The sequence below is a fragment of the Pipistrellus hanaki genome (assembly GCF_964339955.1).
Source record: "Pipistrellus hanaki genome assembly, chromosome: 4".
NCBI classification, from domain to species: domain Eukaryota; kingdom Metazoa; phylum Chordata; class Mammalia; order Chiroptera; family Vespertilionidae; genus Pipistrellus; species Pipistrellus hanaki.
In genome coordinates this window covers 56,394,160-56,413,144 of record NC_140506.1, presented here as the reverse complement: position 1 = coordinate 56,413,144, position 18,985 = coordinate 56,394,160, and the positions used below count along the sequence as shown (strand labels likewise).

Sequence of the window (18,985 nt, the reverse complement as noted above, 5' to 3'; positions counted from 1 at the left end):
TCACCCATTCAACAAGTTTACCGAGTACCTATAATACTAAGGCCTAGGGAACACAATGGCACAAAATACATACCATCCTTGTCCTCCTGAGGCTTACTTTGTCATGGTAATACTATATTAGTAGTATTAAACAATTAATAGTATTAAACTATGGAAACAACTACAAATTTCCCACGTATGTGTTATCGCATTTGATAACAGAACTGATAATGTAAGATTATCACCATTTTATAGGGTGTGGAAATGAGGCTTAAATAGGCTCAGGCTAGTAAATATATAATTACAAAAAAATTGAAAAAAATTACAGAAGGAAATTTGAAGTATATAATGAGGTATCTGATTTTGCTTTGAAGTCAGCGACATTTCTCTTGAGAAATAATGTTTACCGTTTAGCTTTCTTGATCAATCTAAAACACAATGTAACAATTATAATCCTTAAATAGATGAACTTTATCATCTTCTCTTTTAGAATCACATCAGAATGATTACAGTGCATATACAGCACATAAAAAGACCAAAAATAAAGTAGTGTTCAGGCAGAATATCTTTTTAGATATCTTTCTTTTTGAATTCTGATGAAACTGCAAAAATCAATTTTGGAACATCAACTTCTTCAAAAAGCCATAAAATAGACATTTCTGCTTCACTGATTCTTGATCATTAGGATGCTTTGAGATGATTAAAATTTAAAGAGGTCACTGCTTATACCTCAAATAATTACCAGTCTATTCCCTGATAAATGTGATTTCTTCTCTTAATCTATTGGTAGAATACATGCAGTTTTATTTCAAATTCCTCCTATATTCTCACTAAGTGACAGTGATAGATAATTAAGAGAATTTATAGGTTCAGCATAACTTTTTTTTTAAATCAGATTAGTGGATCTCATTCTTTAGGAACTATCAGAATTACCTAGAGGACTTTTAAAACACAGAGCTGGGTCCCACTTCCAGAGTTTCTGATTTAGTAGCCCTGGGTTAAAGCCAGAAAAATCTGTGTTTCTAACAGTTCACAGGTGATGCTAATGCTACTGATCCTGTGTATCCACTTTTCAAAACCACTGGTCTAGGATGTGAATCTTAGCAAGACCTATAACTAAAAGTGGAAAAGTACTATTTCCTAAATTAACTCAATTTCACTGGTTCTTAATTAGCACCACTTGTGGTCATAATAAGAAACTGTCACAAAAACTCAGTATACTTATTACAAAGATGGAATTACAGGCACTGACCTTCTCTATAACAGTTCGAGAAGTAGCACAGTGAAGTGTTAGGAGCAGATTCTCAGAAGGCAAATTGCTTGGGTTAGAATCCAAGCTCTGCTACTTAATAGCTATGTATTCTTGAGAAAATTGTTGACCTTCTCTGTGCCTCAATTTTCATCTATAAAATTGGGAAAATAATAACACCTACTGGGGAGGGAGAGGGAGGAACTAGACAAAGGAAGGTGAAGGGATTAGATAAAGAACATATATACATAGACCATGAACACAGAAAGTAGGGTGGTCAGGGTCAAGAAAAGGGGAGCATATATTCAGTTTTTACTAAAACTTGAGCAAATGGTAAGAGAACCTTATTAGGTTGTTTGTCATATCTGTACAATAAAACATCTGGAATCAGAGTTCAACTGATTCTTTTGCTTCTTTCAAATCATCTATATATCTATATATCTATATATCTATATATCTATATATAACCAGGAGACAAGGAGTTCGATCTCTCACTATGATGAAGGGAGGTCCCAGCCAGTAGCTGGCAGCTGGGGAAGGGAGGCCCCAGCTGGCAGCCAGCAGCCAGAAGGCCCAAATCGGCCCTGATCACTGACTAGGCCTAGGGACACTACACATGCACAAATTTTGTACACCAGACCTATAGTTCAGTAATAATACAAGAGCCACTAGAAATGTTCTATTACCACTTGAGAAATATGGGAATCTTATGGTAAAAAAAAATGCATACATTCAATCTTCTGCAAGGTATTTGAAAATTCACATTTTTTTATGGTCCAAATCCTAAAACATGGTTTCTTTACTATGACTTCTAAATATATCCTATGTTATTGACAAAAGGCCTGAAAAAGCAACCAATATCAAAACAATTTCAAATACATTAGTTCCGGACAAGGAAATTCAGGATAAAGTTTCACATTTTTATATATTTCAGCTGAAACAGCATTGAAAAAATTATTGAGTTATTTTGGCTTGATGGTTTTCTAATAGATAGAGAAATCAGAAAAATTATAAGAATTTATCAAAACGGGAAATAATGTCTTTCATGGACACTTAGTCAACATAGTAAAATTGGCCCATATGAATTGTTTTTTACTAGTAATGGAAAGAACTAATAGTGTACAATATCCAACATTAACAGAATTAGGATTATTTCACATCACAGTTAATCACACATGTGGAGAGCGGCTATGGTGTTTGGACAGGTTCCTCAGACTAATGAGAGGGCACAGTCCTCTCATGGCCACATGCAAGTCCCAGCCTGGAGGGCAAAGCCCTACCAGCACAATTATAGCCAAAAGCTACAGTTGTAAGGTTGAACCTATGATCCCACGAACACGTGGTCTCACGTGTCTGAGTGATGTGGGCTTGATAGAGTTCAGGTGCATGCAATTGAGTAGATTCAAAACCCACGAGAATGTTGTAACCATACCCTAACTTTGCCTCATGGAATCTGGCTATGAAATAAAGAGACAGTTTACAGGTTGTGGCACTAACTCTCCATCAGAGAGGACATATCCCACCCAGACCCAGCTTTTTTCTCTTCTCTGGCTTTTTTCAATCCTTCTCCACCCCCTCTCAGGCTCACCAAATCTGGCTAAACTGGTTCAGCACACACATACTTAGATTGGAAATGGATATTTCAATATTTTTAAAAATTACATCTTTCTTTTTACTCAAAGTAATGCTGCATAACATTTCTTGAACTCTTGGATTTGATTTACTACTTAAATGTGAAATATATATGTTACTTACCATAACTTAAAAGCACTGACTTTCTATTAAACTCTTCATTTTCCAGTTATTGTTCTACTTTCCCATTTTAATAATGTAGACTTTCATATCCTTCTCCACTGTTTTCTTAAAGTTTATTAAATGAGAGTGCTCACCATCAAAATACACCTAATTTCTTTTCTATTTTCAGAGTGAATTCAGTATAACTCATTAGTTCAATCTGTACTGCACACATGACATGGTGTCTCCCCTGTCTTTTGTCCCCAATTGCAAGCATATCTGTCTCATATATCTAGGTCAAACTTATATTTCTGTAGCAGGAACTTAATGGATATTGAGGAATTTTGTGCTATTATGAAAAAGATGACCTAGTATTTAGATTATCTTGATTTTCTTTTTCCTTTTATTGAATGTATTGGTGTGACAATGATTAAAAAAATTATACAGGTTTCAGGTGCAAAATTCCACAACACCTCATCTGTATACTGTATTGCGTGTTCACCATCCCAAGTCAAGTCTCCTTCTATCACCATTTATCTCCCCATACTCCCTCCTCCACCCATTTTCCCTCCCTTCACACACACACCCAGGAAATCACCCCACTATCATCCATGTCCATTAGTTTTTTTGCTCCTTTTTTTTTGCTTTTTTTGATATAAAGTTTCCAAAGCATAATGTATGATACATTTTCCCAAGTCTATAGATATTACATTTTCCAATCCAGCTAGCCATAATTTCATTACATACTATCCTATATAATAAAAGGCTAATATGTAAATCTACTGGACAGCAGAATGGTCGTTATAATGCACACTAACCACCAGGGGGAAGATGCTCAATGCAGAAGCTGCCCCCTGGTGGTCAGTGCATTCCCAAAGGAGTGCCACTCAGCCAGAAGCCAGGCTCATGGCTGGCGAGCACAACGGCAGTGGTGGGAGCCTCTCCCATCACTGCAGCAGCACTGAGGATGTCTGACTGCCAGCTTAGGCCCACTCCCTGAGGGCTCCCAGACTGCAACAGGGCACAGGCCAGGCTGAGGGAGCCACCCCACAGTACATGGATTTTGTGCACCAGGGCTCTAATATGATAATAAGTGACATATTTAAAGTATTTGAGAGTTTACAAAATGTTTTCCCTATCTTGCCTTCACAACAACACTGTGAAGTTCATACAGGAGGAGAAAAGGGTTCAAAGCTATCAAGTACATTGTCTTAAGCCTTGTGAGACAATCTAGTGAGGATACAGATAGTGAAGACGTCAAACTGAATTCGCCTCTGAACACTAGTTGGTTTCCACAATGAAGCCATGTGTACCTTATAAAGTACAGATCTTACTATGACTTTTCTCAGGATAAAACTAATCAAAGCTTCCTATTGCTCCTAGAAAAGGTCAAACCCTTTAACATGGCACCTTTTAACTTGGCCAATTTCACTTCCTGTATCAATTTTCTATTGCTGCTGGTTACAAATTCTCACAAACTTAGTCATTTAAAGCAGCACAAATTTATATTTTATAATTCTGGAGCTCAGAACTTCAAAATAGGTGTCCTGGTGCTAAAATCAAGGTGTTTGCAGAGCTGGATTCCTTCTGGAAGCTTTAGGGGAGAATCCATTCCTTGCCGTTTCCAGTTTGTAGAGGCTGCTCAGCTTTAGTATTTATCAATACTAAGAAGTATTGATAAATACTCATACCTCTTGTGTCCACCATTAGGAAATATCTTGACTCTTCCCCCTACATGACTTCAGTCAATACATCCACAGTTAACATTTCCTCCTCTGTCTCTGACTCTCCTGCTGCCCACTTTTCCATAAAAGTACCCTTGTGGTTGCATTAAACCATAATCTCTCCATCTCAAGGTCCTTAATATAAACACATTTTCAAAATCCCTTCTGCTATGTAATAGAACACACCCACAGTCTCTGGGGATTAGGAAGTAGACACATTTGGGAGACCACTATTTCACCTATCACACCTCTTCACCCTATCCCCCTGACTACTCAGTATTTTCTCCATTACAGATGTATATGCTGGAATCCTTACAGTCCCTCAAATGTACCACAGAATTTCTCATCCAAAAATTAGATGCAGCTCCTTTTCTGAAACACTGCTCTGTCAGGCCCTTCACCATTACACCCCAGTAATCCTTCACAGCTCTTGGAAGCCTTCCATGAATTGTCAAGGTAACAGGCCCTTCTTGTATCTTTTAAAATACCATAAATTTCCTCTAGAATAGTATTTATCACTTTGAACATAATTCCTACTTACTCTTCTGTCTTCCCAAACAGACTCTAATTTGTCATAGTTATCACTATATCTTTAGTACCTCATACAGTTTCTATTATATAATAGGCACTCAATATGTTTGTTGAATGTCAACTAAAGAAACAGAGACATGCTTAAAAACTATGTATTTCTAGACAATTTTTACCTATAATATTTCAGATGAAGACTAATAACCTTCTAGAAACACTACATTCAACACTACAATAGGAGTGAAGGAATCTTTTAAAAGTTATTTCTAGAGAAGACTCCAAAAATTCTATAATTCTATTTACTCACAGCTTAGTGTTATGGACATTTTAAAAAGGTCTCCAACTGAAGTGATTCCAGGGACAAAAAATTAAAAAAAAATAATAATAATAAATAAATAAATAAATAAATAAATATAGTAAAAGAGAACATTTACCAATACTGAAAAGTATTGATAAATACTCATACCTCTTGAGTCCACCATTAGGAAATATCTTGAATAACAGTGAGGCCATGACTAAAACATGAGGGTCTTTTATTACTAAGAGACATACAAGTTATAATTAACAGATGGCTGCTGATCTTGATTCTATTTCTCACTAAATAGTCACCAATCAATCCTAGTCAGTTTGACTCAGTGGACAGAGTGTCGGCCTGCAAACAGGGTTTGTGTCACGTCAAGAACACATACCTTGGTTGCAGGCTCAGTCTCTTGTTGGGGCACGTGAGGGAGGCAACCAATCGATGTGTCTCTTTCACATCAATGTTTCTCTTCGTTACTCCCCCTCTCTTCCACTCTAAAAACCAATGGAAAAATATCCTTGGGTGAGGATTAACAAAGAGACAAACAAACAAAAAATATTGTAGTTACCAATCAAGGTTCAAGGGTATCCACAAGATTTTAATTTCTCTGTATGGGTATTTCTGTTATATGACTTTATCTGTGGTCTAATATTAATATATATTATTTATTATACAAATAACAAGAAAGAACTTAAAGTTTCATTTTCTTTAAGGCAAATATTATATTATATATGAATGAGACTTCCCATTTTAAAAAATCACTTGAAGATGTCTTTTTAATGTCCTTGGTTGTTCTCATTTAAATCCTGTAATTTTAATGTCATTAAAATTCTTAGCATGCAAATTTAGTCTATGAAAAGTACAGCAAGACGTGGGACAAATCTTTGTGCCATAATTAAATTATTCCCTTCAAGGACAATGTAGCAGGTGAACACTAATTTGGCTAATCTGGTCAAGAAAGATAAACGGTTCTTTTAAAAAGTGGAAACAAGCCGAAACCGGTTTGGCTCAGTGGTGGAGCGTCAGTCTGCAGTCTGAAGGGTCCCAGGTTCGATTTCGGTCAGGGGCATGTACGTTGGTTGCGGGCACATCCCCGGTGGGGGGTGTGCAGGAGGCGACTGGTCAATGTTTCTCTCTCATTGACGATTCTAGCTCTCTATCTCTCTCCCTTCCTCTCTGTAAAAAAATCAATAAAATATATTTTTTTTAAAAAAAGTGGAAACAAGCAAGCAATGGCTGTTCTGTTCTTGTTTTTCACTTTGACTCTTTAAGTGGTTTAATATAGGGCAGTAACTTTCAAATAAATAAGAAATATTAAATATTATATAAGATGGCTTCACCACTTTAAAATTAATATCAGAGAGTAATCTCCTCAAGGTATCAAACGAATTTTATGAAACCAATCAATTGTAGTTCCCAGAAGTATAAAATACAGATAAGTTGAATAACAGCATACCAGAATATTTTCTTTTCTATACTTAACAATATTTATTAAGTTCAGAAGAGCATACCTACATAAGCCAGTAACTTCTAATAAAAAGCAATGTTGTACAAATGGAACTGAAACAAAATATAGTTTATTTCTAAAGGGATCTCATTCATAAATCTATACCATGGTCCACTTTATAAACATTAAATGCTAAAATTTGTATATTGTCCTAAAATATATTAAACCTATATATGAAAGCACTTAATAAATATCCTGATGATATATGAAGTACTTAATAAATGTCCTGATCTTCTAAAAAAATAGCACCAAATATTCACTGAATTATGGATCAGACATTGTGAGATATGTAAAAATGAGAAAAAATATCCTTACTGTTTTCAAGGAGCTTATTATCTAACTAGAGGCCTAGTGCACAAAATTCGTCCCTCATCCCTGCTTGTGCCCTCTTCATAGTCTGGGAGCCCCACAATCAATCACCCCAAAGAGGTAGGCCCCACCCACCTGGCTAGGGCTCCTGGATGGATCGCCCTGCAGAGGGAGATCCACCCACCCACCTCAGCCTGCTGGTTGATGGCTTGGGCCTCCCTCTGCAGGGTGATCGTGGAGACCCCCAATTGATCGACTGCCCTGCCATCCAATGGCCTGGGCCTCCCTATGCAGTGATCATGGGGCAATGGCGGGCCCCTGACCAATCACATCACACCCACCTTGGCTGGCCTGGCACTAGTGGTTGTCATAGTATGGTCATCCGGAAGCTCGTCCGGATGGTTGTTCCGCTGTTAAGTTGTTCAGTCCATTTGCATATTATGCTTTTATTATTATAGGTGAGAATGTCAGACATAGAAAACTAACAAATATTACAGACTGATAAAGTAAGTACAATGTGAGGCTAAAGAAAAAGGACACTTTTATGGAATACTTTATAAATATCTGTGTTAAATAAAGTTGACAAATAATGAAGACAGAAATTACACATCAGCATCAGAGATTTTCTACTTGTGGCCTGCAGGCTGTGGGGCAAGAGGAGGAGAGCAGTCATGGGATAGAGAGGTTATGTGACTGAAGAGACTGACTGAGCCTGGAGGTACCTTCACTCTCAGCCATACTTTTCATCAACTCACCTCTCTTACCCCTCCCACCTCTCATCTGCTCCACCTTCCCACTTCTCTACTGTTTGAATTACAGAAGTACCAACATTAAGAATACACTGTGTTATGGTGGAATACTTGAGTGCAGCCAGTGACTAAAAAGCTGACCCTGAAACATTTGGACATTGCCAAAGGATACTGAACCATGATGTGGGCACATCTTAGATGGCTGTGTCATCTTTTTGACTAGGAGAAATAAAGAACTAGATTAAGTAAAAAAAAAAAAAAAAAAAAAAGAATACTCTGTGTTAGAATGCCTTTCTCTTTTTCTTGATAAAGACTTTTCTTGGTTTCTAGATCCCACTGTTGTAGTCAATTGTACTCTGAGGTTTTAGAACATCAAATACATTCTTGATGTTTTTACTTCACAATTTGATAAGTAAGACATTAAAAGAGATGTGACCCTCCATTAAATTATTTAGAATATTGACAATTTCAATATAAAAAAAAAATATTGGCAACATATTGTGGATTTCTCTTCACAAGGTCAAAAGGTGAGTGTAAACAACAATACTTCGAAATACAGGATTCCATGTTTAATGTATTTTTTTACTCAATATGTGGATCTTCTACCAATTTTGCTGTTAAATTGTTCAGGTATATTATTAAGATGAAATTTTGTAAATGTCATAGGTATATTGGTATTTTGGTACTTATTTAAACTTTCTAATGTATTGAATGCTACTTTTATTAACATTTTTATCATAAATCTGGATTTACTACTATATGCATTAAAAATTGAAAATGGAGAAAAATGCTAATAATGTTCTTTATTACAATATGTTGGCTATTATTGAAAGATACTAAATGCAACAAACAATATTCCTAAACTTTTGCCGAAATGTTATTAAATACATTGTTATATCCCAAGAGAGAAATTTCCCTTGAAACGTATTGGCAGTAAAACTTTGCATTAAACAAATTAATATCCTTCTTCTTCTCTAATCACAAAATTAACTCTTTTTCTATAATGGTTTATACCTAAATTTCAAGCTCAATACAGAAATTATTATGGGTCATTAAGAGTCTGCATTTGGTATTTTAATTTCCACCATTACTGATTTTTCCCTGGTATTGATCATTTGTTTCTATTTCTATTCTAGCATTTCTTCACTTTAATGTAATTTGGCTATGGCTACACAAGTTCTTTGTGAAACAGTAAAATGAAAATTGATTTCTTTGTTTTTTAAATGTTCCAATAAATGAATTTCTTTAAGCAACTAGAAGGATAGGTAGGCTTCAGTATTTTAGTAGGGAATGTGGTTTTACTTAGATTTACTCAGATCATATTCAACCTTTGCTTAAAAACTGAGAGACAAAAAGCATTTTCCATAGATAAATCCTAATCTTGGTATTCAAGGTTTTCAAATATCCGACTTTAACCTAATATTTTTTTTTTTTACCTCACTTATTCATTTTTTTATTTTTTTATTTATTTTTTGCTCTATTGATGTTAGTATTTAAGGCTCTGAGTTTTCCTTCAAGCGCAGTTTTGGCTATATCACTTAAGTTATGTGTATAAATTTTTACTCCCTCACACATTTCCCACATCCATTGATACAAGCAAGGAATGTAGCCTTGAACTTTAGGGTGACATCCTCACTTTCAACAAATATGTTTGCTGAAACTTGGTAAGATCTACTGCAGTTGGTTCTTTGATCATATCTTCTCTAACTTTATGTTATACAACTTCTGCCCAATATAAGGTGCTTTCCACTTTGAAGTCTGTGAATTACATATGCCTCCTAGTTTCATGAACATATTTAAATTTAAATTTTTATTTTTCTCTTTGATATGGTTTCCAACAAAGAACAGGGAAAAGATGCTAACTTACAAACCATTTTCAAACATTTCATAGAGGATTTCTTATACATTCTTGAACATTTCTACATGCTTCCTGAGTCCATGCATATAGAAGGTTTTATAAATACTTTAAAATGATTACATGTATACTTCAGGCAATGTTTGTGATATAAATGCCAAATCCTGTCCTTTAACCTGCATTTAAAAAATTTCAATGAATTATTCTTTTAACTTCTTGGGTCTTAAATTCCAATTCCCATTACTCCTCAAATATTTATAAGGTAGATAAGAAATATATGGAAAACATCACCAAATAACCTGACTCTTCAGACTAAAAATGTCATGATATTTAAGAAAGTTTGAAGTAGGATTATAGGTGAAATGCCCTTAAAAGATCACTTAAGGAATTTTAGTGGTCTCCAATGTCTATCAATTTTTTGAGTAACACTGACTGAAAAATAATGTAAATGGAGCCACTCCAAAATGGAGTCAGAGCTACCACTGCAGAGGAACTGCCCGTTCATCCTACTTCTCAAATCTTTTGGATATTTAAGCTGGGCAAAATAACCTTTGTACTAGGCGAAACCAACATTGTGTTACAAACAGCTGTTTGCCAAGCCAAAAGGAAAGCAAACGTTCTGACTACTAGATGGAGAATTAAAGACATCTTGAGAATTATCATCCTCATGTATATAGCTAAAGCATAATTCAACTTATTTGCATCTTTAAAGAAATTCCTTCCTTGACTTAGTAATGCCTTATAGAAATTCCTCCTTTATTTTCATGTAATTATTCCCCTTCCCTTCCTCATAAAAATCTATTGCCTTCAACCCCCTAATAGAAACACTACTTTGGTTTCTGAATCAGTGCTGCCCAAATTGCTTTGGCTCTCAAGTTAACTCTTGTCTCTCACTTTTGGCTTTTCCTTTTAGGTTAACAACTGCCTCAAAATATCTGTTGGTAAAGTTTGAGATAAAAAACTGAAAGGCAGTCTATATGCTATGCGTATTGTGGCAAGGTTCTTTTATTTTATCAAATGGATCAAGCCTAAAATCCAAGTTTATTTGAACTTCCCAGACTATGCTAAATGAAGGCTAAATATTCAAAATTACATGTATCTCCCATGGCACAACATGCTATATAGTTGCTCCTAGACTAAGCTACATAGATTTCATAAGGGTTGAGACCATATCTCATCAAGTTCTCTGTTACATCCTAGAGCTAGAATGCTAGAGTTTGGGGAAAAGTTGTTGTTGAACTACTGACATTATTGAGACTATACATTATAATTTATGCTAGCTGGGATGATAGTCAATAGATGAATAGAACCACATCAGTTTCAAATCAGAACTCTGAAATTTGTAAGAAATGTGATTTGGGATATATTATAAGCTCTGAGTTTCTTCACATAATAATGGGAATAATACTGAAATTCAATTCACAGTTGTTGAACAGATATAATAAAATTAGAGAGGTGAAGTGTTATTAACACTACACTCAATAAAGGTTCTTTTTTCACCCTTCACAATTTAAAATCTTGCATATTTGCCCTCTATTCTGATTTACCTTTCCTGTGAAAAAGTTTAAATAAAAAAGTATATGGTATTTTGCAGTTTCTAAAATATATCCACAGATTTTTTCACATGATCTTTACAACAACTATGTGAGGATACTATAAACTGAAGATGACTTTAGGGGGCTGGCTGACTTGTCCCAGATTATGTGGTTGGTAGTGCTGAAAATGGCATTTAAAATTGAACTCTCTTTGCTCAAATTGGAGGTCAGCATGGAGATTTATATATTCTTGATGAATGTCCTAAGGAGAACATTTCATAATTTTGTCTGTTCTTCTCTTCTCCATAGACCTGATAATTGATCTAAAAGAGGCAATTAAAGAGTGCATATTCTAGATCAAAACTTTTTTTCCAAATTATCGGTTTCCTTTACCAGAAATCTAATTTATAAAGGGGAAGAGGAGAAAGTAAGGAGAAGTATTATTTAACACATGGTAGAAAAAGGTCTCTTGATAGAGTGACATTTGAACAGAAACTGAACTAAGAACAGGCCATATGCAGATGCAACATGTTGCTAATATAAGGATAATGATAATCACCCTGTTTATAACAATGCCTCTCATCTTCCATATCTTTACAGACTTTGGAAGGCAGTATAGGAGAAATCAGCCAGTGGAGGGTTAGGGTTAAAGTCTTAGGTGCCACTGGCTTTATTACCCTGAGAAGGTTAAATTATATTGTCTAGTTGCCTATACTTCTAAAGATAAAAAAGAATACTTAGGCCATTGTGTCCTCCAGATAGGCATTATGATGATAAAATTATATTTTTATGGATAAGGGAGAAATGGGAAGTCTCAGAAGTTGCTATAAACAGAAATTATAATGAGACAATAATAGCATTCTTTATGTAGGCTAAAAATGAAGTCTGGCAAGATGGAAATTAGATGTTTTACAACACATTATATGGTCAAAGACATTAACTTTTTACACAAATTAAATCAAGAAATAGATTCCAATTATAAGAGTACAAATGACTTCTCAAAGGAAGATACCTAACAGATAATACGACCATAACAAAATCCATATCACTTTGTTCTTTGCTCGTAATTGAAAATTATCTAACTTTCACAACCTGTTGTCTTATAAAAGTGCAACATGTTTCTTTAAATCAAGTGCATAACAATATTTACAACAGAGATAATGATTTGCATATTTCAAATATCAGTACTTTAGATCAGGTTAATAGCTATATAAACCTTAAATTTCCACTTCATCAAACAATTGTATATAGCCCCTTAATCTTCTATAGCTCTCAGTTTACAGTCATTTTCACAGGCGGTGCTATAAAAGCATAGATGATCAGCTCCACAGCCAGTGCTGGGTTTGGGAGGAAGAGAATAGCCTGGAACAGTTCAGAGAATCTACTCCATTTACCTAGGCTCCTGTCATGAAAAATTTCATATAGTGAGACATGTAACTTTATTTGAAATTACATATTCCCACTTAAAACCAAATCTGCATTTTTATGTACTTCTTTTATAGTCTTGGTCTCTCAAATTAGACCCGGGTAAACAAGTAGACAATGCAAATATTTAGCTGACTTGTGAAAGGAGGTTCAGTATATCTGAAAATTCAGTTGTATATGTCATAAACCTAACACGGGTAAAAGTATCTTCCTTACACTGAATTTTATTTCATACTAAGATATACTGGAATTGAAGTTCATACTTTCACATGTCCAATTAAGTATACAAAACTCCTGTCACCTAAGTTCTGAATATGTCAAAGTTGTCCCCTAAGATTATGGTTTGAGTATTTGGTGGTACCATTTACCAAGAAAGGAAGAAGAAATTTTGGAGTTAAAGGTGACAAACTCGGTTTTAGATGAAAAGTTGAAAATATTAGTTTTGGGAGATAAATAAATCCGAACTAGAAATATATATCTGCAAGTTACTGATGTAGAATAGGAAATAAAGCCATGAGAATAGATCACCTTACCTAAACAGTTTTTAAAATTTTGCAAGACTTAGCTACTATTCACTGATGGAAGAGAAAACACTGATAGACTTTTTTTATAATTGAAGAAAAAAAGTATGACAACTTGCTCCAGACTAAAGAAGAATTTTCATCAGTTTTTCTGCAATTAAAATGGAAAAGAGGAGGGAAGGGTAGGGATGGAAAAATTCTACCAAAGAATGAGCCAATCTCATAATTCTAAATATTTGCAGGAAGGTCAATGCCTTTGCCACAGAATTAGTGTTTGGCAACTATCAAAATCTTCTATGAGAGGAATTTTTTAAGCTCAGCTTGTGAGTAAAGACTGAATAATAAAATACAAAGTATAAATATGGACATTATGTTCTAGATCAGGGATGGGGAACCTTTTTTCTGCCAAGGGTCATTTGGATATTTGTAACAGCATTCTCAAGCCATAGACAATTTATCACCTTAAAAATTATTTGGTCAAACATTTAATTAAATCATCCCTAATCCTTGGCAGGGCCAGACCAAATAATTCTGCCTGCCTTATGTGGCCGAGGACTGGACGTTGCCCGCCCCTGTTCTAGACTATCAAAGGAAAGGATAATAATTGTCTTTTAAATTTTCTTAGCTCCATCTGGATTATACACTAGCATTCTTGGGAATATCACTTAGTTCATATTAAAAGTTACACCTACATATATAAAAATCAAATCAGCAAGTATTAACCTACCAGGTTTTATGCCTTCCCTAGTGTGGACGAAAGGGGCTATATGCTAATCTGAGCATAGGGAAGGCCTGCATGGCGGTCTTGCAAACACAAAGACCTAAAGTAACCACAAAGAATTGTCTAAAATTAAACTTTAACTAAAAGCAGTTATGGTGGGTAGTCACCTCCTAGGCCGGAATCTTCCCTGACAAGGTCAACCTTTACTTTAACTGAGCCTATCTGTCTTTTTGTATCTATGATAACATATCCTTGAAATGTCAGGGTAACTTGTAACTTCCCTTTTTTCCAGACCCTTTGGGGCACAACCAAATGCACCGGGGCCCCTGGACCGAGACCATAAATTCCTTCATTGTTACAGTTATCCTGTTAATTATCGACTGTTAACTATTCTGTATCCACCTAATTAAAAGAAGTAGGTATCTATCATTTTATTTTTTTATCCAGTCCCAGAGGTTTCCCCCACTCCACCTCTTTGCTTTCTCCCACCTCTCTAATCTATCACCAATGGATTTCATGTAACCCCCTCCTCTCCTTGGATTTCAATGTATAAAAATAGATGAAAAACTGCCATTCTCTGGAGTATGATCGCAATCTGGGACCTAGGAGCTCACCTTGATATGCGTCATATTCTCCCCATCCAGGAGCTGCGTTATACCAAGGGAAGATGAACAACCTTGTGGCTGAAAGGAAACAATAGAGTCCTGGATGCCTCCTGCCCTAGGCAAACCCCCAGCCCACACTGCCAGTAATTTGTAACCATTCTTATTCTTTTGCCTACTTCCCCATGCAGTCTTGTCCTTCTGCCCAATATAGGTAGCTGGTTTATGTAGGGGGTGCTGAGCAGATTTTCGTGGATGACCTACTGCTCTCCCATACTGCCAACATATTGGAATAATGCTCATACTAGTATATGATTCAACCCTGTCTCTGCTTAATTGGCTCAAGGAGTGACAGGCAGCCCGGACCCATTGGTTGTCCAATTTCTCTGTACTTGAAAGGGAAGTTATCATTTACTACCTTTAAGAGGAGCAAAATAATAGTTTTTAAAAGTTCCAATGTCTTATATTGTAAACATAACAACCATAATTAAAATTCTAATTTATTCGTGAATTATAGAAATTTTTCCTTGACATCTTAGAATCTTTTATAAACTAAACCTTTAAAAGACTGAACCATATAAAGTGAAGAAAAATCTTAGGTCTTTCAAGGAAAGCTGAGAAGGAGGGAGAGCTAGACCATTTGTAACCTAGCAAACATTGAATAAAGAGGCAGTCATCTGAAACAAAATCAAGGAAATTGCTTCAACTGTATTTGCACGAGTAGTGACCACAAAACCCTTTGTATCCAAACTTCTATTAAAAAGTCTAAGAACTTTATTTACTGTGGAAATTTTTAACAGAAAAGCATTCTTTATAAAAAGAAAACAAATGTGCATATATATATACCTACCTTAGCAATAGGGTTCAACAAAACAACACCTGATTTCTTCGTGATGACCTGTTTGGTTGTAAAGTGATGCTCTATAAGTTGAGGAATGTTCGAAAAACCAGTGCCTTCAAATCTATACAAACTCTGGTGAAAAAAACAATAAAATAGAATAAATGTAAAGTCATTGTTTCAGCATGACTACATTCACTAATAAATTAAGTTACATTTAAGAAAAACTATTGTTGTACAATGTTAATACACTTAACACTACTGAGGTACACACTTAACAATGGTTAAGAGTAAACTATGTGAGGTAATGGGTGTTAATTACCTTGATCATGTTATTCATTCTACAATGTACCCTCTACACACAAATTATATTTGTCAATTATTCCTCTATAAAGTAAATATACATATGTATATTATTTCTCCCTTTGTCTTCCTTTAGTCTACTCTTAACACAGAAGCCAGGGGATCCTGTTGTATCATTCCATTACTTTACTCAAAATTCTTATCGCCCAGAAGAGTGGTCAGCAAACCACGACTCACGAGCCACATGCGGCTTTTTGGCCCCTTGAGTGTTCTAATGCCATTTCTTCAAAACAGACTCGCCCAGGCCAAAAACCAACTTCTGTGCATGGGCCACAAAGTTCCAATTGCACTGCACGTGCATGCCCACACGTGGTATTTTGTGGAAGAGCCACACTCAAGGGGCCAAAGAAACGCTATGTGGCTCATGAGCTGAGGTTTGCTGATGACTGTCTTAGAATAAAAGCCAAAGTCTTTACCACAGTCTATACAATCTATATATTCTGTGCTCGATCATCTCTCTCACCTCATCTATTATCACTACCCCATCCCACCAAGGCCACACTCATTTCCTTCTTATTTCATAAATGCACTTACAGACATTTCTTTCTCAGGACATTTACATTTGCTGCTTGAACCAGTTCCTCAGATGGACATATGGGTAATGGCTCCGGACTTAATGGCAGTCTCTCATCAAATGTCACCTTTTCAGTGAGGCCTACTCAGCCTCCCTCCACAATAGTCAATATCCATTTTCTCATCCCAGCTACATTTCTATCCTTTTCTCACTGAATTTTCCTGCTTAGAATTTATCACTACCTAACATCACATATATTTTGCTTACCTATTCTGTTTAATTGTCTATCTCCTCCTCCTCTAAAAATAGAGCTCATGGCGTTATAAGTTTTTACATTTATTTTGTTCATCGCAGTATCCCCCGGGTCTAGAAGAGTGCCTGGCATATACTGCTTAGGTAAATAGACATGTGTGACTGAATGAATGCAATGCATAGAAAATGGTTGTCCAGTTAAAAGAACAAGTAAGACAACTTAGAAGTGAATACTAGGAAGTTCAATAACAAGTACAATGTTTAACAGAAAGCAATGACATGAAGTTCACACAGAATGAAATTTCAAATCAGACACTAGCATCATAATGCCTTATATAAACTTTTAATATACCTCTTATAACTAGAGAAACAGTGAATAGAATAATGGGACTTGTCAGTTTTCTTAATTTAGGAGTGTATCTAGTTTTCAATTTAAAGGCAGTATTCTGCCATTGACATAGTAATTGGGATGGGCCAATACAGTGAGTAATGCAAGCAACAGTACTTCCTTCATGGGCTGAAATAAGAAAGTGATCCGTAGCAATTATTTTTTAAAGCAATCACAGAATCAGTGAAGTTCTGAGTCTGAAGACAGTGCAAACCAATTAATTCACTTCCTTAAAGATAAAAATAATGAATTTAAAAATGTTAAGACTGTGTGCTTATTAAGCAACTAAGTGGCCAAGAATAGTACAGACATTAAAACTCTTTAAGGACTTGTTTCTTGATACACTCAAAATTCTGAATATTGCAATTGACCTTGTGCCAGAGGTGTATAAATTTCTTATAGCTCAAATGACCTGAGGTTCAATTCACATACAGATGGTTTTTTCTGCATGCTTTAACAATACCATGACTCAGAGAATTCAGACTAACTTTTAAATAAGACTTCTCTTTGGAGCTAAAATTATTACTAATGAAATCTTATGTGAATTCCAAAAGAAGCAATAAAAAATAATAATTTTCTACAAAGATCATTTTATTGTCAGTGTATGTTTTAAATATCACATAAAATGTCAATTAAAAAATAAGTATGGCCCTGGCCAGTGTCCTCAGTGGTTAGAATGTCAGACCCACACACCATAGAGTTGTGGGTTCAATTACTGCTCAAGGGCACATACCTGGATTTCAAATTCTACCCCAGGCCCAGTTGAGCTGAGTGGGGAAGGCAACTGATCGATGTGTCTCTCACATTGATGTTTTTCTGTCTTTCTATCTATCTCTCTCCCTCCCCCTTACACTCTCCCTAAAAAGAAATCAATGCAAAAAATATCCTTGGGTGAGGATTAACCAATAAATATATAGTGTATGACTCAATTTTTATAAAATAAAATTATATAGATATATATAATTAGAATATATTTTTTAAATCTCAAAGAATATATACTAAACCCATATGGGGATGTTATTGTGAAGCACACATTCCATGATACATATTTCTGGGTTTCTATCAAGAGTAATATTACTTCTGTTTTTAATACATTTATTACAGCTAGAATTGTTCCTGAGTTATCACTGTGCAACTGAAGAATCAATCACACATATAGATGAAAAATACATAAAAATCAGTTTTCGTTGCTATATGTATTTCATAATAACAAGAGAAATGTTATTAAACAAGGAAGTCAAACAGAACAGAATAAGCACTCAAAAATGAGAAGGGGATTCAATGTATGTATAAGTTGCCTGAGTAGATCCCCTGAAACAAAATCAAGGATAAACAGGCTTAAGGAGGAAAAAAAAAATGAAAGAAAAAATAATTTCTGAAAAAGGTTGAGATGAATAAGCTGATTAAAAACAAGATTACAACTCATTTTTTTGGTAAAATACCTAAAAATGTAAGGCATACACTTTGTAACTTTCTCAAATAAAAATAGCACACTGAACCAGTGTACATGGAAGCATTTGGGGAATAATATTAATAAGGTTTGGTATGGCTTGTCTCAACTTTTGTTAATTTTTCAGGTGGTGTCTCAAACTTAGCTTCCTTTACTTCCCCAGTTAAGTTTTCATAGCACTATAAGCCTCCTCTCCAGACTGTAGGTAGGCTCCACCATTATATCCCTGGGCCTTAAGAATACTCACTCAATTAGTGCTTCCTGTAAATTAACATTAAAAAGGTTTTGGGCACCAATTTATGAACCAGAAGGTCACATTTCGATTCCTGGTCAGGGCACATGCCCAGGTTGTGAGCTTGATCCCCAATAGGGGCTGTGCAAGAGGCAGCTGATCAATGATTCTCTCTCATTATTAATGTTTATTTCTCTCCCTCTCCCTTC

The 18,985-nt window shown here is 35.3% G+C and overlaps 1 protein-coding gene across 10 annotated transcripts in view; it reads right to left on the bottom strand.

Moving 5' to 3' along the window:
* FER (FER tyrosine kinase) overlaps positions 1 to 18,985 on the bottom strand; it is a 241,552-nt gene that overhangs the window by 108,292 nt on the left and 114,275 nt on the right. For 7 of the 10 annotated variants that reach the window (XM_084881045.1, XM_084881048.1, XM_084881047.1 and 4 more), the window contains 2 exons: positions 15,590 to 15,712; positions 14,752 to 14,820 (listed from right to left, as the gene is read on the bottom strand). In XM_084881045.1, coding sequence (XP_084737171.1) covers positions 14,752 to 14,820; positions 15,590 to 15,712 — 192 coding nt within the window. The remainder of the gene's footprint in view (positions 1 to 14,751; positions 14,821 to 15,589; positions 15,713 to 18,985) is intronic. The other 3 variants (XM_084881051.1, XM_084881050.1, XM_084881044.1) reach the window with 1 other exon arrangement.